The 23,919-nt window shown below is 52.8% G+C and overlaps 9 protein-coding genes across 9 annotated transcripts; 6 read left to right on the top strand and 3 right to left on the bottom strand.

Moving 5' to 3' along the window:
* Positions 1-1,543: 1,543 nt before the first annotated feature.
* On the top strand, positions 1,544-2,614 carry PG986_003801 (uncharacterized protein; the record flags this gene model as incomplete). Its single annotated transcript, XM_066840023.1, has 3 exons — positions 1,544-1,560; positions 1,893-2,020; positions 2,208-2,614. The coding sequence occupies 3 exons, from the start codon at positions 1,544-1,546 to the stop codon at positions 2,612-2,614; spliced, it is 552 nt and encodes a 183-aa protein (XP_066705087.1).
* A 159-nt stretch (positions 2,615-2,773) lies between these two features.
* On the bottom strand, positions 2,774-3,142 carry PG986_003802 (uncharacterized protein; the record flags this gene model as incomplete). The annotated part of the gene is made up of 1 exon (XM_066840024.1): positions 2,774-3,142. The coding sequence occupies one exon, from the start codon at positions 3,140-3,142 to the stop codon at positions 2,774-2,776; it is 369 nt and encodes a 122-aa protein (XP_066705088.1).
* Positions 3,143-3,205: 63 nt separating this feature from the next.
* PG986_003803 (uncharacterized protein) lies at positions 3,206-4,263 on the top strand (the record flags this gene model as incomplete). The annotated part of the gene is made up of 3 exons (XM_066840025.1): positions 3,206-3,296; positions 3,335-3,763; positions 3,917-4,263. The coding sequence occupies 3 exons, from the start codon at positions 3,206-3,208 to the stop codon at positions 4,261-4,263; spliced, it is 867 nt and encodes a 288-aa protein (XP_066705089.1).
* A 392-nt stretch (positions 4,264-4,655) lies between these two features.
* PG986_003804 (uncharacterized protein) lies at positions 4,656-5,543 on the bottom strand (the record flags this gene model as incomplete). The annotated part of the gene is made up of 1 exon (XM_066840026.1): positions 4,656-5,543. One exon carries the CDS (start codon positions 5,541-5,543, stop codon positions 4,656-4,658), a length of 888 nt encoding a protein of 295 aa, XP_066705090.1.
* A 4,074-nt stretch (positions 5,544-9,617) lies between these two features.
* On the top strand, positions 9,618-10,131 carry PG986_003805 (uncharacterized protein; the record flags this gene model as incomplete). Its single annotated transcript, XM_066840027.1, has 2 exons — positions 9,618-9,751; positions 9,822-10,131. The coding sequence occupies 2 exons, from the start codon at positions 9,618-9,620 to the stop codon at positions 10,129-10,131; spliced, it is 444 nt and encodes a 147-aa protein (XP_066705091.1).
* A 3,135-nt stretch (positions 10,132-13,266) lies between these two features.
* PG986_003806 (uncharacterized protein) lies at positions 13,267-15,129 on the top strand (the record flags this gene model as incomplete). The annotated part of the gene is made up of 4 exons (XM_066840028.1): positions 13,267-13,558; positions 13,792-14,105; positions 14,212-14,460; positions 14,527-15,129. 4 exons carry the CDS (start codon positions 13,267-13,269, stop codon positions 15,127-15,129), a joined length of 1,458 nt encoding a protein of 485 aa, XP_066705092.1.
* Positions 15,130-16,374: 1,245 nt separating this feature from the next.
* On the top strand, positions 16,375-18,558 carry PG986_003807 (uncharacterized protein; the record flags this gene model as incomplete). Its single annotated transcript, XM_066840029.1, has 1 exon — positions 16,375-18,558. One exon carries the CDS (start codon positions 16,375-16,377, stop codon positions 18,556-18,558), a length of 2,184 nt encoding a protein of 727 aa, XP_066705093.1.
* A 2,229-nt stretch (positions 18,559-20,787) lies between these two features.
* Positions 20,788-21,756, top strand: PG986_003808 (uncharacterized protein; the record flags this gene model as incomplete). The annotated part of the gene is made up of 3 exons (XM_066840030.1): positions 20,788-20,837; positions 20,906-21,296; positions 21,442-21,756. The coding sequence occupies 3 exons, from the start codon at positions 20,788-20,790 to the stop codon at positions 21,754-21,756; spliced, it is 756 nt and encodes a 251-aa protein (XP_066705094.1).
* Positions 21,757-21,934: 178 nt separating this feature from the next.
* Positions 21,935-23,605, bottom strand: PG986_003809 (uncharacterized protein; the record flags this gene model as incomplete). The annotated part of the gene is made up of 5 exons (XM_066840031.1): positions 21,935-22,552; positions 22,624-22,737; positions 22,804-22,895; positions 22,964-23,324; positions 23,411-23,605. The coding sequence occupies 5 exons, from the start codon at positions 23,603-23,605 to the stop codon at positions 21,935-21,937; spliced, it is 1,380 nt and encodes a 459-aa protein (XP_066705095.1).
* Positions 23,606-23,919: the final 314 nt, after the last annotated feature.

Genomic DNA, 23,919 nt, shown 5'->3' on the forward strand with positions numbered 1-23,919 from the left:
AGGCTTGATCTCACGGGTGGCCTTTGTTCTCTTGGGTCCGGCCTACTTGGGATGAGATACGAATGGATTATAAATGTGGATGGAGTGTACATGAACAAGCTTCTGTGTGAGTGAGGTGATGGATGAAACGGGGCATGACGGCAGGATACGGCGATTTGGTGAGCTCATTTGTTCGAACCACCGGCGTACTACTTTGCAAGATAGTCGGAGTGGTGTGTATAACCAAGAGCAGATGTGTAGAATAGATACCCCGGCAATGTCAAATGATTGATTCAATACTGCGACCTTTGACATCCACGGTAACGGACGCATCACCACAGTGTGATAGTGGCTATCGTTATCAGTCACCTGTAAGAAGGCGCCTAGCTCCGAAGCAATCAGAAACCTCGGAAACCTAACAATCATTTGATGGCCAACAAAAAGCAATTGCAAGTATAACCCGCAATCCAGAAGGCGGGGAAGGCGGCCTGAAAACGGAATGGAACGCAAAAAGGAGTCGTCCATCGAAATGGTCTTGGAGCAGCAGGGGATCGAACCCTGGGCTTTACGCAATCACACGTGGTTTGCATAATGCAAAGCGTACACTCTACCACTGAGTTACAGCCCCAGTAAGTAAAGTATTTTGGTGGAGAAGTTTATGCTGAGGGCAACTAAGTAGCCGAAAGCTGGGTAGCTTGTTGTACTACTAAACCACTATTGGCTAACCCCTTTTTTGGTCTTGCTCAACACCACCCTCAAGTCCAGAAAGCGCAAGATAGTGTGACTGATCTTCCCAAGCCACGGCCTCATTGCGCGTATTTCACCAACTGCTTTCACATGAGAATTACAGTCAGTTTATATTATCACTAGAAATATTTGATTCGAGTCCGTACATTGATGTGATCATTTGCAACTCCTCTAACTCGATGCTTCTATTCTTCCAATTCATAATCCGCGGAACTATTGCTGAATACGACCATTCCAGTTCACATAGACGTCATTCCACTTTGGGCTCCCAATTTGGTGCTCTCTTGGTTTGGTTATCCGATTGGCTTGTAGTCTGGGATGTTCGTGAAACCCAATGTCGCCGAGCAGACAAGTCGGGGCTGTAGCCCAATAACGTACGAGTCTTCCACAGCCTGTCTCAATAGCGCAGCCACCGACATGCAGTGCGATGCGAGCCCGCAATCAGTAAGGGGCGTTGATCTTGTTTATTGAGTAAAGTGTGCGAATAAAGTGCGCTCTTGTCCTTTCTTTAACTCAAGTCCTGTTCTGCCCTCCTTCATTTCACTCGTACCTTCGGATCATCACATCTAGTGGGAATATTATGGTGCTTAAACGTTTCTCGATAAATCTATCACAGAACAGGAAACCGAGACTTTAAGAAAGAAACCATTAATATTTCATACTTCAGTTCTGATTCTCGGTTTAGTACATACGACATGGATCAACGAAAGCTTGATGGCAGCAGGAGAATGTGGGAATCCTCCCCATTCCCGTTGGCGACTCAGAGACCTACGTATAAAAGACGGAGTAGTCTTCCATCTGGCGCTATACCCTCAATATGTTATGCTACCTGTAGTAAGTTTGATAGCAATGATGATATATTTCCGGCCAATGAGCACATACGCCTAACCTACCGTGTTAGATGACGCCTACCTGCAAGCCCAGAAAGTCGGAAAGGGTCCCCAGCTTTGTGCCAAGGATTCGGATTTCCAGTTATATTTATCAGCGTGCAACTCGTGTGTGCAGATCCACGGGTCCAACACCAACAACGCGACGGCAGTTGCCTTGTTATCTTATTTTTCACGATACACTGATTACTGCAATGTATTTTCAGCAGGGACGTCTGGCTCTACATTAATACCAGTGGTTTCGACGGCGTTGTTCACTACGCGTTCTCCTCCGTCCAGCCGCATCATCACCACTGACGTGGTCATAACAGCCGTGGTCGGTGACCACAGCACCGTGGTGTTGACGGAGCAGACCGTATATACGTCGTACGCTCAAGTACCCGCCACTAGCGTCGTGGCCAAGCCCGGTACGCTGGGTGATGGACGGACTACTACGTGGACATTTACCATCACATACTCTGAGCTGCCCAAGTCTCTCCTTGGCGACTCCGGTACCACCACCTCCGCCACTGGGATTACTCCTTGTGAGCAGCCTCTATTACCCAAAACGTGCTGTTCAGGTCTTGGTTGCTTGGCTAACTCGCCGCATGTTAGCGGACTCATCCGTTCCAAACCCTCCCTCCACGTCGTCGACGCGGAGCATGGCATGGGTAGCAGGCCCGGCCGTTGGCGGCGTAGCAGCCATCATTATTCTGGCCGTGCTCGGGTTTTGGTGGAGACGTAGAGGACGCCGGCGCAGAGATAGGGGCACAGCCAGCGGGGCGACTCAAGAGATAGACGGGAAAGAGAAAGCAGAGCTTGCCGGATCAGGGCAGGGCGCGAAGCTGCAGGGGAATAGCAGCGGGCAGCCGACGGCGCAAGAGTTGGAGGCTCGCGGGCCGTACCGCAATAAAGGCGCCAACGTACAGGACTATGGCGTACATGAGATCGGGGTGACACATGCTCCTAGACCTGCCATCGCCGGGAACGATGAGCGAGTCACTCGGGTACAAAATCAGTGAAGATTCTTCCTGGTCAAACGAATATTTCCTCTGATTGGACAGCTGTCTTTTCAAGTAAAATGATGTTTCTTCTTCTTCAAACGGCTGCTAGAGCCATGTGAAATGGTCATACTGCAGAGATAGGCGCGACCAGTAACTTGTAAGGTGGTTTAGGCTAGTTCAGCCAGGCGATATATTGCCTTCAGTGTTCGCTGGCATGAGACGCTGCTGACGGCGATGTTGAACAGGCATGTCTATGTACATCGAAACAGCCCAATCACACACGGATGTTATACGACCTGTCTCAATCGTGAGACCCCCAATGTGCACCATGATCCAGGCAAGGGACTTTGTCGGGGGATACTTGAAATGGTAAGCATAGCTGGCATTTTCGCTGTCCGCATTGCCCTCGAAAGTCCATGTTTCATCTTGAATCTCCACCGCCGTCGCAAGCCTCCAACAGTTTGGATTGCCAACTCGGCCAATATCACGAACATGAGTACCAGCGCGAAAGTCGACCCTGACTGCTACGATACCTGCAGTAAGCATGGTGGCCACATTAAGATACGTGCAATTAGCCAGTGGAGAATGTTACTGTTTTCATGAAAGACAATGCTTATCTCGAAGCCCAAAAAGATGGGAAGTCTTACTTGTTCTGCGCGAATGGTTCGCCCTTCCAAGTATACGCAGCAGCATGCAGATCGTGCGTGCAGGCGCACAATTCGAGCTACCATGAGCTAGATCAATACCTTTATTACCGCGACAGTGCTGTGACGCCTATACCTTCTCGCTCAGCAGTGCCTCATAATCCAACGGTTACCGACACTCCCATCGTCGAGTTACCACCAACAACTGAGACCAATTCAAGAAGTACTTCGCTGCAGACCCCGTCAATCTCGGATACCTCGGCCCTCGAGCTGACTACGGCGTCCAGCCGCCTGATCACGACCGTTGTGGTGATAAGTGCCGAGCTAGGTGTAGTGACAAAGCAGACCGTCTATCCGTTATTTGCGCCTGCGCCCAAGACTGCCGTCCTAACCAAGGCCGACACGTTAGCTGATGGACAGCCTACAGTCTGGACCATCATTACTACATATTCAGAGCTGCCCAAGTCTCTCTTTAGTGACGTTCCTACTACCACGAGCAATTTCACTGTTGAGAGTATTCCGTGTAAGTAATATCTACTGCTCGCGACGCTTTATTTGGTCGTGGCTGCTTGGCTAATTCATCAATTCATACCAGCAACTCCAACAATGGCAACCCAGACCCCGACCCCTGCTTTCTCGCCGACAACACCTAATCTGGCATGAGTGGCCGGACCAGTCGTCGGCGGTGTGGCAGCATTGGCAATTGCAGGCCTGCTAGGGTACTGGTGGAGGCGCCGAAGACGTTCAATCAGCAGCACGGCCAATGGAACTATCCCCCGAGGGCAAAACGAGAAATTCGAGAAGCCGGAACTTCCTGGATCGCAGCAGTCTGGCGTGGGTCGGCAGGGCGTTGGCGGCAATTTAATACAGGTAGAGTTGAACCGTCAGGAGATCTTGGGGAGCCCAATACTGGAGCTGGAAGTTGGCAGGCCGTATCGCAATGAGGGCGCTGAAGTACATGAAATCGGGGTAGCAGAACGGAGCCCCTGGAACCATCCAGGGGGGGCGCTTGGCGAGCCCTGAAGCTTGAGGGTAATGGAACATAACTTACTTGTCAGTATGCTTGCGTCACGCCAGTGGCATTCTCATAAGGATAGAGCTGCGTGTAATAACGGCCACGTACTGTGCAGTCCAACAATGGGCTCCTTATGTAGTTTACAGCATACTAGGTCACCTAGATGGCAAAGCGACCGTATAGCAGACTGTGTCACATCATGGACTTTCCTAAATGTAATATCGCAGCTTTTAATAAGGCGAAACACCAGCCACGTGCGTTCTATTAGTTGTGTATGGTATAAATCACCTAGTCCTATATGGACCCAAGTCGACCATTGGTTTCATACACAAAACCTCGATTATACAAGCAGGAGTATGCCAAGAAAGATTGCAAATGACCCAGATTTGCTTCTAGGCCATCAGTAGCATTCATAATCAGGAGCGTGCTTCCAGACGATGGGCCCCCTAATATTTCTCTGGTAACACGGGTAGTAGTCGAGATAGTCGGCATCCGCCTTCTCGAACTTCGGCCACCTCGACCTCCTTCCGCAATCGACCAGGTCTTTGAAAGAGTCGGCGACACGCGCCATGAGCACCCCTTCGAGCTGTGTATTTGCCCCCTTTTCTATGTCGTTCCTGTGGTACCCCGAATTATTGACCACCCAGACTGCCCCGGCGGGACAGCCAGGTACCCCCTTTTCATCCTCCTTCATCTCCACCATCAGCTTGAAGCAGGTCTTTGTCCAATGCGACAGCAGAACCCCGCCCGAGGGATCCGGCGGCGGCACGTCGGAGGAATCAGGACGATTCGATGTCCAAATCGTCCCCAGCTGGTAGCAGGTAACTCCGTCGGCACCGTCGTGTTCCCTCTTACCGTAAAAGCACCGCTGCACGCGGATGACGCTTGGGCGGTGCCACACTTGCGGGTAGGTCCTGTCGGTTCGGACCATGAACCCGGGACGGCAGCCGACATCCCGGGGCTGGAGCGCGTACCAGGCATCCTCGAGGCAGCCCAGGGGGAACTTCTTCTCGTGTTCTTCCCAGTGGCTCATCATCCGCTCCAGCTGTTTGACGCGTACGCCGCTACCAGTCGAGCTTTGGCAGAAATCCACCGTTTTCAGTGTAACTACCAGGTTGTGGATGGTGAGATAATCTTCCGGTCCGGCTTCTTCTGGGGGCGGTTGCTTGGCCACCTTTGAGTTGATCTTGTAATTCCTTCTTAGCACCAGAGAGTCGACTAGCCTTTTAAAGGGGGACTTGGGTATGACGCCCGAGGGCGAGTCTTGTGGCGCGGCATTGTCAGACATGGTGGGCATGCAGATAGTCAAAGGGACGGGCAAATCAGTTTGCGAAGTAGATTAGATGGGTATGAGAGTACATGTCAGTGTCAGAGCAAGTTTGCCAGAATAAAAGCAAAATGATTGTGCGTTTCTCCGAATGACTGGCAATTTGGGGGCTGAGTCCAACCAAAGTTCAAGATGTAAGTTCATATCACACATGGTACCACAGACTTCAAAACCTGACTGTGGAAGCCTTACAGTAAGAGACGCGCTTACAGCTTTGTTCTGATTACTGCGTTGGTTGTTAAGGCGTTCGCGGCGAGGTTCCAAGTCTCGTTTAATTCCTCCTGGTTTGATGATAAGGATAGAAAGGTTCGCCTCCAGTGTGTATAGCGACGAGTGAGACCGTTTAAGCGGTCTTATAAGACGGGTAATACGATGCGATTAATTAGACTCTAGGTAACACCCTTTCGTCATTTCTTTCTATTTTTTTTTCTTTTTTCTGTTTTTTTTTAATTCGTTTACTTTACTTGCTATAACACTTAAATTATTAAATTTATAATTTACGTAAGTTTATATATAACGTAATCCACGGTTTAATTAAATACACAGTTTAATTAAACACTTTTTAAGGCCTCGTATAACGAAATATAAATTAATTCCACTATAACGTATTTAATATATTAAAATTAATCGGAATCCTCCTCTTTAAATATTTTTATATTATTTTAATAGGTACGCGTATTATACCTGGGCTCCCCGTAAATTCTATAGCGTCGCGGGCGCGTTTTAAGCCTTTTTATACGATTATTACTCCGGCGCGATTTATCTTATAACTGTTTATTAACGTCCCTTTAAGACTATAAGTCTTTTTTAATTTATATATAAAGTAATCCTTTATCTTATAGCCGTTTTCTTTTCGTACGGCGGCGCTAGTTAAATATTTTATTTACTTTTTATAATACGGTTATTTTACCTTTTAAAAGAGCGAGCCGGTATATTATTTACGTTATACTTTTCGTAATTTAGTTAAGTCTAATTAAAATCGACGTCGAAGAGTTATTTTAATGCCGTACGATACGGTTTCAAATATATTCGGTTTAAAATTAAGCTTTAATCGAGTTATTTAGGGTTTTTAATTTTTAAGGAATAGGTAGGCTAAAAAACGTCCCCGGAGGTATTAAAGTACGTAGTTTTATATTTAATTATAAAATAATATATTCCGGATTATACGGGTCGAGTCTAGTCTTTTAAAAGCTTTTTTATATATTCGAAACGATAAAAATCGTTTAAAATGCTTTTAAAAACGCTGGTAAGAAGTCCTCCTTTAAGATATAAGTAATATACGCCTATATAAGACCTTTAATTTTTTTCCCGTATACCCTTTTTAACGTATGAAAACAGTCGATATTAAGAGGTTAAAGTTTATACGACGAATAAAAAAGTATATAGAGTATAATAATCGAGTTTTTTTTATAGTAAAGCTCGAAAGTTATTAAGTAATAGCTTTTATAGCCGTTAAGGATTAATAGACGGTAAGTATTTTTCGTACGAGACTTTATATATTTATCGAAGTATCGAATTTAGTCTTTATTTTTTTTATTCGTGGTTTAGCTATTTTTAATAATTACGATTACCTAGTTTTTCGGTAATAGGCTATTTTCGTATTAAGAAGAGAGGTACGTTTTCTCGGTAAAAATAATATATAGAGGGATAATGTAACCGTATAATCCGACGCTTTATATTATTATAACCTATTCTTAATTTCTTTACTATATTACCTTAAGCCTTCCGCGTTGATTAAAGGTAGTTATAATTATTTCGAACGAGATTTAATCTATAAAAAACTCGGTTTCGTCGAAATTATATATATCCTCTTTTTAAATTCTATATTTATTAATTATATTTTATATAAAAATAAACTACGCGCGATACGTATCGGGATTTTTATAAAGGACTTTTTAATAATCGATTCTTCGGTTAAAACGCGTCCGGAGATCTGGTTATCGTTATATAAAATTAAAGGCTTAGTTAACGCCGACGCGTCCCGCGTTATATAGATTAAGTAATCGATTCGCTATATTTTTAACATTATTTATTTAAGGCGGAAATAATCGCGAATTTAAATTAATTATATATTATATAATTAATTACTTTTTAAAATTCGTAAGTTTTTACGTTAGCGATTACGTATCTTATCGTAAAATATTATTGCGACGCCGGTAATATAAGGTTATATAAGGGATATTATATATTCGCGCTACGGTTCGTACGTATAATTTAGGGTTTTTTTTAAAGCGCTTAAAGCGTTAATTATATATCGTTCTTTTTTATTAATTTATTATCGTAAATAGTAAAAGTATAAGGTATAAAATATAAATTATACGAAATTAAAAGAAAATGTTTAATTAAACCGTGTGTTTAATTAGACCGTGGATTACGTTAAGTATAAATTTATATATTAAATAATATACCGGAAATAAGCAGCCTAGAAAATACGGCTTCGGGTATAAAATCTAGATTTTTTATGAGAAAGATTAGATCTCTGTTCTCGCGAAGAAACAGGCACACAATCCCTGTTGTAGAGCGGAAATCGCCGCCTTTAAAGCTTCTTCAAGATACCAGCCGATAGACTGGGGGAGAAACCTCGGACACTATGGGTTCTGCTAATATAATAGTAGCACTTCCATCTTCGACTCCGTCACCAGAGAACCTCTTTATAACGAAGGCGCTGCTAGCATCCCATTTAATAGAAGCATCTTTAGCATCTAGTAAAAGCGCCAGTATGCCTGAGGACTTTATAGCTATCGATAACCTGCTGAAAATATTAAAAAATGTCGATTTCTATAGGGAAAACGGTACTCAACTTATACTATTTGCTTAGAAAGTAAAATAAAACTTTTCTTATTCTTGCCGCATCCCGATAACAAAACTCGTCGCATTCTTCGATGTGAATAAGAGTATGTTTAACTGCCTCGGCGATATCCGACCTGAATCTGAGGCTGAAAGCAGGACGGCCGCATAATGATATGCGCCGGAAGCGTGGCGACACTCTAGCTTCTTTATAATGTCCTTCGCGCTGGTGGTTTTGAAGATTGCCCCGTGTTCCTCTGCCAGTGACTGTATGTTGTTGTCGGTGAACTTGATCATTGCTTGGCACATTTCTCGCATAGCCACAACAACGAGACGTTCCTAAGGACATGGGGGCCGAAGCCCTCTGGCGTATATGGCAGGCGCACAAGAGGTCAAACTGCCTCCCAAGATTGGATCGCCAGCGATGCCCACCGTGACAATAAACCTAGCCTTCCAAGTTAGAGAGCCATCTCCGGAATCACTGATGCAGGTTCTACGGCATCGGCCCAACGAGCAGCAAAGTGACGACAAGCCAGGAAGCACCAAAAAAGGCTCTGCTGGAGCGCGCACGTCACCTCTCAGAGGGAGGGAAGCACACCGCAAGGTCACTCTGGTGGATATACACCATTTCCGATCTTGAAAATCACCAAGAGATGGTGAAGTATTGCGGGATCTAGAATGAGCGTGTACAAGTTACAAACGCAATAATGGCTTTTGTTATTTTTAGATGAGACATCCGTAATGAGACTGGTTATCATGACAAATCTGACAGACATTCGTATTGCACGACAGCGGCCCGGCTAGCGTGGATTGCCATCTCCAGCATGCATGTATGGCCATGAGTAATCGCCAGTCCAAACCCGAGCTGGAGCTCCATCTGTTAGCTGTGCGCATATTCCAAGGGCGTGGCGAGGAACTTTCGAAAATCGTATGTGACTGGGTCGAATACGAGGTGCAACCTGCCACTTGACAATGTGTCTCATGCCGACACCGTGGCGATGGCCTTACCGCATAGGGGGAGCCATGAAGCGAGTGGCGCCAGGGAGCAGGGGATGAGTAAGACCGGCAAAGATGAAAACAGCACCTCGGGACTGACGAGGACTGCTATAAGAGGGGCCTGGCATCTCGGTGGTCTGGTAGAGCCTTCTGATGGAACCGCATTACACCATCATCTCTAGTGAAGCAGCCTACCGCCCCCTATCAACAAGTCCAATAACAACTCAACAACTACCGCACCAAGCCGAAACCATGAAGACTGCCACTGCACTCGCGCTCGTCTCCGCTGCCTCGGGCGCGGTCGTTGAACAGCGTCAGACTCCCACTTCGGAGTTCGATGTCACCAATTTCTCGGCCAGCTGCCAGCCGCACAGCGTGCTCTGCTTGTAAGACGTGTCCCATACCATTCGCACCAACCCCCTACCTACCTTTCCCCGTCGTTAACGCCTTCAATAGCTTCGGCTTCAACGTCGCCACTACGACCTCCGCGACCAGCTGCGGCCTCACGGTGCAGGGCCCGGACTTGTTGCCCGCGGTGGGGCTGACGGGGTGCGAGGACCCGCGGTTCAGCTGGTCGTTTGGGCGGGCCGGCAAAGACGGCGGCGCGCACGCCCTGACCGTCACCTGGGAGGCGACGCCCGGGGGCGGCAACCTGACCGGGTCCCACTTGGTCCAGCCGGCGGAGGTGGTGCTCGAGTTCCACGGCAGCGTTTCCGGCGAGCGCTACGTCGGGCCGGCGGCGTTCGTTATTAGCCCCCTGCAGTAAAGCTGACAGCGGAGGCGCCGGAGATGCCGAGGGTGCGGCGGGATATGAGACACAGTGGCACACAATCATATCGGGGAGCGATGGAAGATGAACGAACATATATGGGACTTGGGATTAAAGAGGGGAAGCCGGCTGATGAGAGCGGGGATCAGAAGCCGAAGGATAGGAGCCAATATGTTCTTCTTGGCGTCCTTGATAGATCGTGCCAATGGAATTTCTGGAGACCCCCTAACCCTCAACGCTGCATGTCCCCCGAATTGAGCCTCGTCGCATTGGTTGCCACACAATGCATGGCTTGTGACTCGAAACAGCCGTACATGGTCCTTTTACCGTCTCACCGCCATTGCCCGGGTATGCTTAGAAAATGGGCTGCGGTTTGCATGCCAGGACAGCTTTAGGAGGGATGCGAATACGACTAGGAGTTGGTGGCGCGGCTCCGAGATTCAAGATCTTTCTCGCACATATGGAACGCGCGTGCTGCCGGTCGCTCAACTTCCTACAGTACGTATCAGAGCGCAGAGTGCGGGCGCAGGGAGTTGGCGAATTGGATGGACGTCGAGATCAGATGCACAGCCACGTGCGGTTGAAACAAAGACGAGAAACCTTGCGATCAGCCATCGAGGCAGTGAACATGGGGACACCTTAACCTATGTACATGTATCCAGGGTCGAAACCCTTCCAATGCGAGGGGAGCTCGTCGAGGAGCCGCATCTTGAAGTCAATTGATGAATAGGTTGGATCTGACAGTCAGATGCAAGCCTTCCGTGGTATAACTTCGTCCGAATAGAACGCATGAGCTGGAAGCCCTGCATTGTATCATGGATTACCGTAGGTAGATCTTTCTTTTCCTTTCTCATTTCCAGAGCGGCCGGCGATGTGGCATCTCACCTCCAACCCGAGTCGGTGGTCTGTGTATTTGGTAGTAGGTAACCTAGGTACCGTCAACGACTTGCTTGAGTAACCAAACCCCGCTCACACCTTGACACACAACTGGCCTCCTTTCCTTGAGATAGAGGGGGGGAGGGGGACCCTGTATTTCTGACGGATTAAGTATAAGTAAGTACCTGGTGGCTTGAGGCATTGGCCAGAGGTTATCGGCCTGTCGGGTACCTTTAGCTCGCTGGGAACTAGCTCGACCACTCTTTAGGGGAAAGGGGAAAAGAGAGGACCCCTGTCGGGCAGTAGTGTTTCTTGGTGTTACCTAGCCTGCGCCCGAGCATTGTGAGCATTGAGCATCGAGCATCGAGCACTGAGCATTTGTCGATTATTCCCCTCCTTTTCCCTCTCGCTGCTTTCGCAGGACGGAAATTGCGCGATGATCCAGCAGCCGTCGACCCATGGGCCATGGGACCAGGGTCGGATATGGGCATTGGGCGGTTGCCATGAGGTAGTTTGGGGGTTTTAGTTGGGCATCGGATGGATCAGACTCAGCGACTCGAGAACATTGGGTTCAACGATTCCGGCTTGACGTATGTAGGTGCGTCTGTGTGCTCTGTGTGCTCTGTGTGCTCTGTGTGCTCTGTGTGCTCTACTGCTACCGGAGGTCTTGACAGGTATCGAATTGTCAGGCCAATCTATCTGACAAAGTCAATTGCATCAATCACTGTCAAGCAGCCTGGTTGTTCACCGCCCTTGGGACAGCCGGGACATGTGCATGTACTACTACAGCTGCTACGTTAGGCATGTAGCTTGGCGCCTCTGGCGGCGAATCAGCGCGCTGGGAAAAGGCAAAGGGTGGTTTCTGTGCAGTTGAATTGCCGTTTCCAGCCTCTTGTCTCGCCGCCGCTCAGTACAGGCCTTGATATGCACTCATGCTATCCAGCCAGCCCTCATTTTCCCTCAGCGACTTTTTTCTTCTTCTTATTAGTTGTACTCTTAGCTGGCTGGCCACTGTCACTCTGCCCACGATGTAACCCTCGGGCCTGTCTGCCTGTGGGGTGGTCAGGGCTTGGCGCCTTGGATTCCCATGTTCGTTCCCCACCATGGCGATTCAACGATTTGCACTCTGCACTCTGCACTCTTGCCGGGTGGGCTGCTGCAGAAGGCCACAAGAAGAAGCAGCAGCAGTAGCAGCAGCAGCAGAAGCAGAAGAAGAAGAAGAGGCAAAGGGGGAGACCGACACGACGTTGGCTGGAAGACTGCATGTAGAGACGATTCATGGAATTGATTGACTGATTGATTGATTTGATTGCTCGAGTGGTCCCCTCTTTCTCGCCTCTCTCTCTCTCTCTCTCGCGCGCGCGCGCGTTCGTCCCCTCCTCGAATTGGCAATTGGACTGGCAATCGAGAGCATTGGCATTGGCATTGGAAATTCTGGCAGAATTCCCCGACGACCTGACTGACGCTTTGTTGATTTTGGACTGCTGTAGGCCTCGAATGGAATAACAAAAACATCCGACACTTCAACTGTTCGCCCACCACCACCAGACTTTTTACATTGCTGCATTTGATCCCTTGACATTGCCCTTGCCACTCTATTACTTAACACTTACCGCCTGGCTATTTCTCATCCGACTGGCTTGCCCGTGTACGTGTACCTGCACGCTCGCGTTCGGCTAATAAATCTCCCTCCTCCCCTCTCGAGGAAACCTGCTGTCTGCCCAGCAAACAATCGGCCGGCAGCTGCGACAAGTTCCCCTACAACAACCCCTGTCCGTCTGTCCACCAGCCACATCGACCACTGCTGGCCCTGGCCTCTCCACTCCTCTGCCCTTGTCATCTGTCTACCTCTACCTGTACTTTCTTTGCCCGACCTTGTACCCTGGCACCTGGCCCGGACGAGCCCTCGTTTTTCTCGGAGACCACTGGGAGAGGCTTGCCTTTGCCTTTGCCTTTGCGACATCGCCAACCACACCACCACCAACCCCCATCCTGCTGGCCGGCGCTGTCTGCAGATGCTATGATCCCGCCCGCTCTCAATTAGCCAATCGCTATTCCCTTACGACTAGCAGACACGACCGAACATTCGTTACTGAGTATTTCTCGGCCGCCGCATACACAAACCCGCCCATTCCTACCCGACCACTTGCGAGTTCCCGCCCGCCCGCTCGCTCCATCTTGCCGCGACCGTCGCCCGCTTTCGGCCGCCCGTCTACCACGACTCGACTCGACTCGAGCTTGACGGAAGCATACACCATGAGCGACCCAACAGAGCCCGTCGTTGCCCAAGATGCACCCTCCAGGCCCCTCAAGATCCAGGTGCCTTCGCTGGCCACCGAGCAGACCCTAGACAAGCCCAAGGCCTCGCCCGCGCTGGTCTCGCCCGCGCTGGGGTCGGCCAGGCCACACATGCAGTCGCGAAAATCCGGCATGAACGGCCCGCTCTACATGCAGACCGCCAACAACAAAGTCATTATCCGGAGAATCAAGCGGAAAGGCGATGGCCCCATGAAGAATCTTGCCCGCTGGCTGCTGGATAACCAGACAGGTACGTTGTTGATTTTGCCTCCCGCTTCCTGACCGAGAGGGAGGGACGGAAACCTAGAGCTACCCCACCCCTCGCACCCCCTTGGCGAGCTGTCCAGCCCGGCCGCCTCAACTTCGAGCCTCGTCAACGGTCTCGGGGCTGTCGTGTCGTACTGCAGTAGCTTGTCGCTCCCTATCTCACCTCAGATTCGTCGCAACACGAGACCTCGCGCTAACCGGAACTGTCCCACGCAGGTTTCTCCTTCAACATCATCGCCCTCCTCTTCCTCACCCACTTCTGCATGCCCAAGGCCCGCGCCTTCACGTCCAAGTTCTTCACCCTCTCCCACTACAACGAGGCGACGGGCAGATACGCCGTCGGCGAAAATGACTACTACTTTATCGTCTTCTGCATGGTTCTGTTCACCGGCCTCCGCGCCGGCGTCATGGAGCATGTCCTGGCACCCTTGGCCAAGCTTTGGGGCATCTCCAAGAAGAAGGAAATCACCAGATTCTCCGAGCAGGCCTGGCTGCTGGTCTACTACTTCGTCTTCTGGCCCCTCGGCTGGGTGAGTCCAAATAAACCCTGATCCCTCCCCGGGTCTCCCGTCGGAGCGCTTGCTAATGCGACAACCAGTACATCTACTCGACCTCCCCTACTACCTCAACATGCAGGAGCTGTTCGCCAACTGGCCCATCCGGGAGCTGAGCGGCGTGTCCAAGGCCTACTTCCTGGCCCAGTGGGCGTTTTGGCTGCAGCAAGTCTTGGTCATCAACATTGAGGAGCGCCGAAAGGACCACTGGCAGATGCTGACCCACCACTTTGTCACCATCGCCCTGATCTCCTGCGCCTACTACTACCACCAGACTCGAGTCGGCAACCTGATCCTCGTCCTGATGGACTTGGTGGACATTTTCCTGCCGGTAAGTCGCCTTACCCTTTCCATGCTTGTTTTGTTCCCGGCCATTTGCTGATGACGTGAATAATAGCTCGCCAAGTGCTTCAAGTACCTCGGATTTACTACGACACCGGATGTCTTGTTCGGCGTCTTCATGGTCACCTGGTTCTTTACGCGTCACGTCTTCTACGGCATGGCCTGCTGGAGTGTCTACAGCGACATTCCCAAGCAGATCCCCGTCCCCTGTTTCAAGGGCACCGACGACAACCTGATTGGGCCGTTCCAGGCCCCCGAGGGCTGGTCGCACCTGCTGGAGCCCTTCCGCGACCCCTCGGGCACCGTCTGCTTCACCGACAACATCCGGTGGGGCTTCTTGGGATGCCTGCTGTTCCTCCAGGTCATCACCATCGCCTGGTTCATCACCATCATTCAGGTCGCGATCCGTGTGCTCAAGGGCGGCGCCGCGGACGATGTGCGTAGCGACGACGAAGCCGAGGAGGAGGAAGAGGAGTACGAGTACGAGGAGGCCCAACCACTCGAAGAAGAAGTGGGCGTCGAGGCTATCGACCTCAAGAACTGGGAGCGCAGGACCGGCGTCAAGCGGGCCTCGTCGTCTTCGGGTGTCAGCCTGCCCGGGCACAGCGACCGGAAGGAGCTGCTCGGCCGCATTGGATGCGAGAAGCAAGTGGAATAGGACATATTTTTCGTTCTTAGGCGCTCGAAAGCCAAGAAACCCACTTTTGATGGGACAGATTCAGCAGCAGCTCGATGCGCCCTGTCACATCGGTTTGGAAGAGAGCCTTCTGTTCCTCGGCGACTCTGCGTCCATCATCATAGTTCATGGCTGCCCAACAAGGTGTGGCGCCTCGAGGTTTCGAAAATTGAGCCTCTCTCAGCAGTGGAAGGGATTGAAAAAAAAAGTTTTGTGCGGCAATTTCCAAAGTCAGTCATGCAGGTGACTACTGGGTACAACTAACTAACTGGGCGGCATTAGCACCTGGCGTGCGTGTGCGACGGCAGGCAGCAACAAAAACTAAGAATCCAAAAGCACTGTTGGACCAATCCATCAACCAGTGCGGTATATAGATTTTCGGAATTCAGTATCATACCCCCTTTTTATGAAAGTCAACCTTAATGGTCCCAACCCAAGCCAGGGTCCTGTCTCGTCCCGTCCCTTGAGTTACTTTATCTCTTTGCATCGTATGTCAACCTGAACTGTACGCAAACCCAAACTTTGGCATGCGCCCTTACCCATCATCGGCAGACTTTAGAACCCGACCACGTCTTCAGAAACTGGCTCGGGGACCTCAAAATACAATGTATATATATGTACATACCTGCAGGTACGTATGCTCGACTCACCCCCTCTAGGTAGGTACTTACTTGGATTGGTTAGGTACTCGGTCTTCGATATTATTTTCTAGGTGAATTGACTCCCCTTGAATAAGAACCGAGTGACCGTTCGGACCGTTTCGTTCATCCCAGCGGCCACCTCGTGTCGGGTTTGGTACGCGACCGTCGAAACCAACGATCGACTCGTCTGAACACGGCTCCTCTAGCCATGTGAGGCCTTTTTCTGGTGGCCGAGCCAGCCCTTTAAGATGGTCTTCTCCATCCTAGGTTTGCGCAAACTCACTCTCCATGGCATGCCATGGCTATTACCAGCTCACAGGAAAGCCAAATTGGCATCGCCTCTCCGCCACCGGTCAGGCGGTCGGAGAAAAGTAGGGCAGGGCGTATATTTTTGAAGACCAGCACGATCCTACGCATTCCATTTATTCAAACAGATTGCTACTTATTCCACCTCGATTAGATCTTTTCCCTCATTCCTTTTCTTCTCTCCTTTCCATTTTCATTCACAGGGCTGACCCTCTGTGGACTGGACTGGACTGGACTAAACATCCCTTCACTCCTGCGTCCAACCCCCCACACACACAACATGGAGGGGACATCACCATCTTCTGCTGCTGCGGATTCTCAGCCCCAGTCGTCCAAACTGGGCTGGCTCCTGAGCCAGGTAGGCCGCGTCGACGACGACGACGCCGAGTACAACGAGGTCGTGCTGCGCGCCCTCGAGGCCGAGAAGAAGCTCGAGCAGGCGGAGCGCGACCTGCAGGTCTTCCGCGAGGAGTACGCGGACCAGCATCGCGTCATCGGGGGCCTGCTGGACCGCCTCTCCGAGAACGGCGTCCACGTCTCCGCGGAGACGGGGGTGGCGGGCCCGCGGCTCCTGAATTGCCTGGTCGAGGCCGTGGGGTGCAATTACAAGTACGCGGGCCTCGAGCTCGTGCGCAACGAGGCGGCGGAGAAGAACCGACTGGCGCTCGAGGCGTTGAAGGTGGCTTGCGAGCAGGAGGGCATCGTGGTAAAGGAGCGTCGTGAGGTCAAACTTGACGAAGACGAAGACGATGTGGAGGGCGAGGAAGAGGATGATGGCAGCAACGACGGGGACGAGGACGGTGAAGACGGCGAGCCTAAGAATGACGGCGACGGGGACGAGGACGGTGACGTCGAGTACGAAACCGTCTTCGAACTCACCCTGCCCGACCACGACGAGCGCCTCCAGAGCCTCGACCTCGAGAACGCGTCGCTGTCCCACGAGGTCAGCCACTGGATGGTCCTGTACAACGAGCTGAGCGACAAGCACGAGCGGACCGTCGAGAAGGCCGACCAGCTGCGCGAGGGCAACCGCGCCTTCGAGGAAGAGAACCAGCGGATCCGCCGGCTCAACAACGCGTTCGTCGAGGCCCAGGGGCAGTGGACCGCCGAGCGCGCCTGCCTGCAGCGGGTGGCGGAGCAGCTGCGCGCCGAGAACAAGGCCCTCACACTCGACCTCGCGCACGCCGCCGAGGAGCGCGAGCGGGACCTCGACTGGTTCGCCAAGGCGCAGGCCGAGTTCACCGATATCACCGCGCAGATGCGATGGCAGGCCGAGGACGCGGCGGCGCAGCACGCCAAGTTCCAGCGGCTCGCGCAGGTCGAGATGGGGAAGGCCGGGCAGACGCGCCAGCGGCTCGAGAGCGCGCTGGCGACGGCGCACCGGCGCCTTGAAGCCGCAGAAACCGAGCGCCAACGGCTCGAGGCGGACGCCAAGGCCCAGCGGGAGGGGCACGAGCGGGCCGTGGACGGGCTGCAGAACGAGCTGGGCGAGAAGCAGGACCTGCTCGGGCAGAGCGAGGACGCCCTGAAGCAGAAGGCGGACCTGGTGCGCGTGCAGGCCGACGAGGCCACGGCGCTGACGACGGAGCTGCTGGCGAGCGAGGCGGCGCACAAGACCACGACGGCGCGGCTCGAGGAGAGCGAGGCCGCCCACGGGAAGACCCAGGCCTCGCACAAGGCCACCGCGGACGAGCTCGAGGAGGCGCGGCACCAGCTGAAAATCGCCGAGCGCCGCCTCGAGCAGAGCCGCAAGATGTCGGACGACGAGTTCCGGGCGCACTCGCACCTCGTCACGACCCTCAAACAGCAGCTCGCCTCGGCGCGCCGCGGGGCCGAGAAGGACCGCACGGTCCTGGGCCACGCCGCTGCCGAGGTGCGCGCCGCCCGCCGCGCCGCTGAAGAACAGGTCGCGGTCTGGAGCTGGGCGGTCGAGGAGCTGCGCGCCGACCGGGAGGCCGGGGACGCGCGGATCCGGACGCTGGACGGGCAGGTCGGGTACCTGCGGTGGCGGGTCGAGAACGAGGTGGAGAGTGCTGCCGCGCCTTCGTTGGCGCGACGGCTGCTACAGCGGCGGCAGCAGCAGGGGCAGCGGGGCCAGGAGCAGGGCGGCTTGATTACGGATGTGCCTCCTTTCCGTTACGCCATTGAGCTTGCGTCCGCTGAGGACGAGGATGAGGATGAGGAGGAGGAGGAGGAGGAGGAGGATGAGGATGAGGACCTCAAGCTCAAGGACATGTCCCTGCCGATGTCGCCCGCCCCTGTTACCGCCCACGAGGGTGAGGAAGCGGAGGAGGTTGCGGCCGTCGAGGACGAGCATGAGGAGGACGAGACCATGCCCGCTTTGGTGCGGTGCATTTCCGGCTCCACGCTCGTCGCCCACGAAGACGGCGAGGACGACGAGGATGCCGATATCGTCAGCAACCCGGAGGACGACATCTGCTCCGTCTCTTCTGGTTCGGACTAAGAGTCTATCTGTCCTTCTCTCACGGCCGTTCCTGACCTGGAGCCCCGTCTGCTTAGGGAGAGAAGAAGGGTCAAGTCTACTTCCAGCAAATCTCTTGTTTCTACAAAGCTGATCTGGTATACAAGGAAATAAAAACAAAAACAAAGGAGGAAAAGAAAAAACAAGATAAACCAAAACGAACCGGCAAGACAAAAAAAAGAAAAAGGAAAGAAAGAAAAAAAAAAAGACAAGAAGATAAAAAAGAAGTTGATAGTTCAAGAACGACGAGAGCTTTTTGATGAAGAGGTCAGGTGGACGGAGTCAGGCGTTGGCAAACGACATTTATTTTTCGCCGCCTACCAGTAAGTAGCACAACATACCAGACCAAAGCACTGCCGGTGCTCTCAATGCCTGAGTGAAAGCTACGTAAGTAGGTTGTCTTTTCCTTCTATTTTTAGCTAGGTATTCAATATAGACCATGGAAACCCAACCGTGCCGGTATTGCTATAGTCTGTCACATGTGACATTAATTGTTCCATTTCTCGACTGTAGTCAACATCCCCGAGGAGACCATTCGGAACCCCTGCTGGTATGCCTTGGAATGGTGCGTTCAATGTCTTGAATTACGGAGGGATATATCCTCAGACAAGCAAGCTACACCTTTGAGCTCATCGGAGCTTTCTCTGACAGTGCTCTGGGCCGCCATGGCAAGCAACATCCGGAGCTTCACACCATCGGATCCTGAGAAGCACTGGGGGCCGAGAGTAAGCAGTAATTGTCCGGCTACATTGTGATATGGTGTTTCATGCGGTTGGGTGAGCAACTGGAACTGGGCCATTGTGGCGGCGAATGCTTAGATATAATTTATTTTTTCTTTTTTTTTTGGTTCTTTTGCTTTTCGACTCATACCAGCGCAGGCCAGCAGAAGCATGTGACTCAAAACCGAGCAAACTCAACACAAATCGACTCAAAAAGAGGATATCATAGATAGAATGGGATATAACGGTCAGATCTGATTGGACAAATATACCTGACGGCGTCTTTATTGCATAACGTGTGGTGTCAACCCGGGACCGGATTTTTAGATGAATCATTCCTCTTCGACACACACCGTTTCCATCTAAGGCCTCCTAGTGGATTTGTCGGCACCGAGCACCATGTTGTCGGACCTCAGCACTAACGGACCTACACAATGTCCGGATGAAACGACGTAAGACACGGTATACCAGGCAAACACCTAGGCTGGTCCTATAGTATATAGTATTGTGTATAGTGGGGCCGCAAGGTTCAAGTCGTGTCCTACCCCCTGAACCGGTCAACCAGACTCAACTTATGCATAGCTCTCTCTTCATCACCGTCCCCCATCCAAACAAGTTCAACTAGTATAATCCATCATAAGCGACGTTTCTTTCACCAATCAGACGATGACTTCACGGTTCATCTCCGATAGTTAACAGGCTTGGTGGTGTAGTTGGTTATCACGTCAGTCTAACACACTGAAGGTCCTGGGATCGAGCCCCAGCCGAGTCATGAACTTAATCTTTTGCCGCACGTGGCAGCTGGTGTTATTGTTGCTTGTAAACGTATGTGCCCATTTCATCTTGTGCAGCAGACTCAAGAGTGCTGCGGACAGCTGCGGACTGCGGTGTCGAGACGGCACTCACCTCCAGATGGTAGAATTGGGGAAGCGATCCAGCAAGTCCAGTTATGGACGTGTGTGTTCTGGTGTGTGTGCTGGTCGCATGGATCTGCCGGCGACCGTTTCCTCCTGGCTGCGCGTGGCTCGAGTCGTACGTTGCAGCGTGCGTGCGGGACCGAAAACACGTTGGACCCCCATCTGGTTACGGCATTCGGCGTAGTCAGAGTTGCATGACATTAACCTGTGCAGTAGCACGCGCCGACCACCCCAGTGTAGTCCAAGGGCAGGTCACGACAAGATCAGGACTCTTGCATGCAGATCCCCAGAAGAGGACAGACTTGACAGTCAGTCGGACAACTCAGCGCATTACCCATTTGTAGGGGATCGGCGGTGTCATGCAGCGGTGTCGCTTGTCGATACCTCCTCACTACTCACTACTGTATGTATGCCATAATGGAACCTACTTATCTTTCCCCCGGCCGGGCTATATAACCCGCGACGGGGAGCCCACTGCGTGGTGCCATCCTAGGATGAGATAGCCCACGTGTAAACCTTGACAGCCAAGACTTCTTCTTATCCATCTATACCCTAGTACCCCAGGACATTTCAAAATGGCTTCGCTTCCCCCAGGAGAATGCTGCGCCCGCGCCGTCTTGCATGAGTAAGTCATACCCGTGTCCCGCTCCGACGACAGGTGATATTCGTGGGGGAAACTGACAATGCCACCAGAGGCACCCCGGCCGGCCAGCCCGTCAAGGTCGGCGCCTACGAGGGCTATCTGGCCGTCCCCGAGGCCTCCAAGGCTCGGTCGGACAACGCCGCCATCCTCTACCTGCCCGACATCTTCAGCCTGTCGCAGAACGCCAAGCTGATCGCGGACCAGTACGCCGCCGCGGGCTACCTGACCCTGATTGTGGACGTCATGAACGGCGACGCCCTGCCCATCGACTTCAACCCCGAGGGCTTCGACTTCCCCAAGTTCCTCGCGGGCGGCTCGTCGGGCAACAACCCGCACACGCCCGAGGCGGTTGACGCGGTCGTCCAGGCTGGTATCAAGTACCTGACTGAGGAGAAGGGTGCTAAGAAGCTGGGCTCGGTTGGGTACTGCTTCGGTGCCAAGGCGAGTTCCCGTCCCCGGTCCCGTTACCCTCAAAAGAAAAAAAAAAATAAAAAAATTCAGAATCTAGAAACCCCGCTTTCTGGCTTCGGCACTCTTCTCCACCATGCCCTGCCGAGAAGTGACACCTTCACTGACTCCCGAACAGTACGTCGCCCGCGCCTTCCCCGCCATCCACTGCGGCTACATGGCCCACCCCTCGTGGGTGAGCGAGGAGGAGCTCAAGGCCTTCAAGGCGCCCCTGTCCATCGCGGCGGCCGAGGACGACTTCATCTTCCCGACGGAGCTGCGCCACAAGTCCGAGGAGATCCTCAAGACGACCGGCCAGCCCTGGCAGATGAGCGTCTACAGCGGCGTCCAGCACGGCTTCGCGACCCGCGCCGACCTCAGCGTCAAGGCGGCCAAGTGGGCCAAGGAGCAGGCCTTCTTCCAGGCTGTGGCTTGGTTCAATGCTTGGTTGTAGGGGGCTTGCTGTAGGCCTGGAGACGGCATGAGGTGCCATCACTAGAGCGTCTTAATAATCTACGTGCTGTTTCATCCGTACATGCTTGCTTGCGCTTCGCTTTTTACTCGTGAGCTGTTGTGATATGATGCATTGAACCCGTTCCTACTACATCTCTCCAGCTTACTTCGTGCGCCCCTTACGTTTCCCAAGGCTGCTTGCGCCACGCCTCGATATCCCGCCGCTTCTGCTCTTCCGTACAGACGGCCGTCGTCGTGACGACGGTCTGCTCCACCACGACGGTGTTTTTATGGTGCTTGTCCTGGCCCCTGCTCTTTCGGGAGATGGACCGCGTCCTGGAAACGCCCAGTTTACCATCGCTATTATTGTCCGTGGTGGCGGTGGCGACGGTAACTCCGCTGCCGATTGCGGCATTCCCCTCGGCACCAGCCGTGGCGCCCGTCTCGTTGGTCGGCGAGTTGATCATCTCCTCCTGGCTCTCGGAGCCGCCGATCTGGGTAATGCCGAGCTGCGTCAGGCTGTAGGGGTCCTTGGGCCGCTTGACGCGGTTCATGGTCGCCGAGCCGAAGGTGAGCTCGTGGCGCTCGCCCGTGCTGTGGCCGCTGCCGCTGCCCTTCTTCCGGGGCTTGTTGGATCGGGACTTGGACGTCTCGTCCCGGCTGCCGTCGCCGCTGCCGTAGGCCGTGTGCCAGAACTGCCGGCCGAAGAGGGGGTACACCATGGGGGCCTGGGTCACGACGACGGCGACGAAGTCTTCGCGGATGAACCAGAGCGCGCCGGCGGATTCTTGGTTGAGCTGTGGTTGGAGGGATGCGTGGTTAGTAACAGCTGATTTCTTCTCGAGTGAGCGGCGAAAGAGAAACTTACGACGAAGATGGAGATGATGCGGAGGATGGCAGCGACCATGGTGAAGGCGCCGAGACTAAAAAGGAAGACCAGGCCGATCTTCCGGACGGTGTTGGTTCGCATCTTGGCCAGCACCTAAGTTTGCAATGTCAGCGCTGTATAATGGGTTGCAAGTCTTGCGGGCAATGAGTAAACACGTACCGGAATAGGTAGACTCAGGATGCACAAGTCCGTCGTCAGGTTGAGGCACATGATGGTGACGAAAACCCAGGGGTTCTGCGGTACGCAGAGGGCTAGAGTCACTACGGGTTAGCCATTGCAACGCAACAAAAGCCATCGATGGTTGGTTAGTGCAACATACGTCCTGGGTTCGGCAGAATCTGCCAGTGCTTCGAGACGGGCACGCAAGTCGTGTAGATGGTAGTAATGCCCGCAATGAAGGTGGCGCCGATGCCGCCCATGAGCGGGAGGATCAGCTTCTCGGACCAGAGCCCGCGCACGAGGCGGCGGTAGAAGAAGGCCATGCACATCTTGAGGGTCCAGACGGTGCCCATGTACAGCGTCTCGCCGACCAGAAACATCTTGGACCCGAACTCGTAGTCGGGGTACTCGGACAACGGCAGGTTGATGCGCGATTCCGGGGTCGTCAGCTGCGAGGTGTGCTTGCCGCCTGCGTTGAGGACGAAGACCTGACCGACGACGGAGACGGAGGTGTAGCACATCTATGACGAGGCATTGCGTGTAAGTCTATGTATCTCTCTGTAGGAACCCTGTAAAAAAAAAAAAGGGGGGGCCGAGTTGCACTCACCCAGGCAAAGACGACAAGAAAGTCATCGGGCTGGAGACCTCGGAAGCCCACCAGCTTGATCCGCACGAACAGGCGGGAGGCTATGAGGAGGCTGCCGACGGCGTAGAGCGCCCAGATCTCGGTGATGGCGGCGTGCACGGCTTTCAGGATGGCCTCCTGCATGGCCGCCGCCGCCGCCTGAGCTGCCGCGTCCATGGCGTGCGATGGTGTTTCAGACCTTGTCGTCGGAATCCAGGGCGTGCTACTTTGCTAGTCGGCGTCTGTTGAAGGAGCCATGAACGTCCTGCCTGCGAGAAACGAAACGAAAAAAAGACAAGTCCCATGATTCAAGTACTTAACGGGAAGGGAAACTCCCAAACAGACACGGGTGGGGTTGATGAGATCAAGAAAGGTAGACGTTCTGATTTCCTGGTAGATAGATGTAGCCCCCCCTGCACGGCAAGACAGAAGATCCACCGCCATGGGCATGGGTACGATGCAGTTTCAAAGGGGGCGACGATTACGGGTGC

This window comes from Apiospora aurea, assembly GCF_038362705.1.
Source record: "Apiospora aurea strain CBS 24483 chromosome Unknown utg000002l_segment0_segment0, whole genome shotgun sequence".
NCBI lineage: Eukaryota > Fungi > Ascomycota > Sordariomycetes > Amphisphaeriales > Apiosporaceae > Apiospora > Apiospora aurea.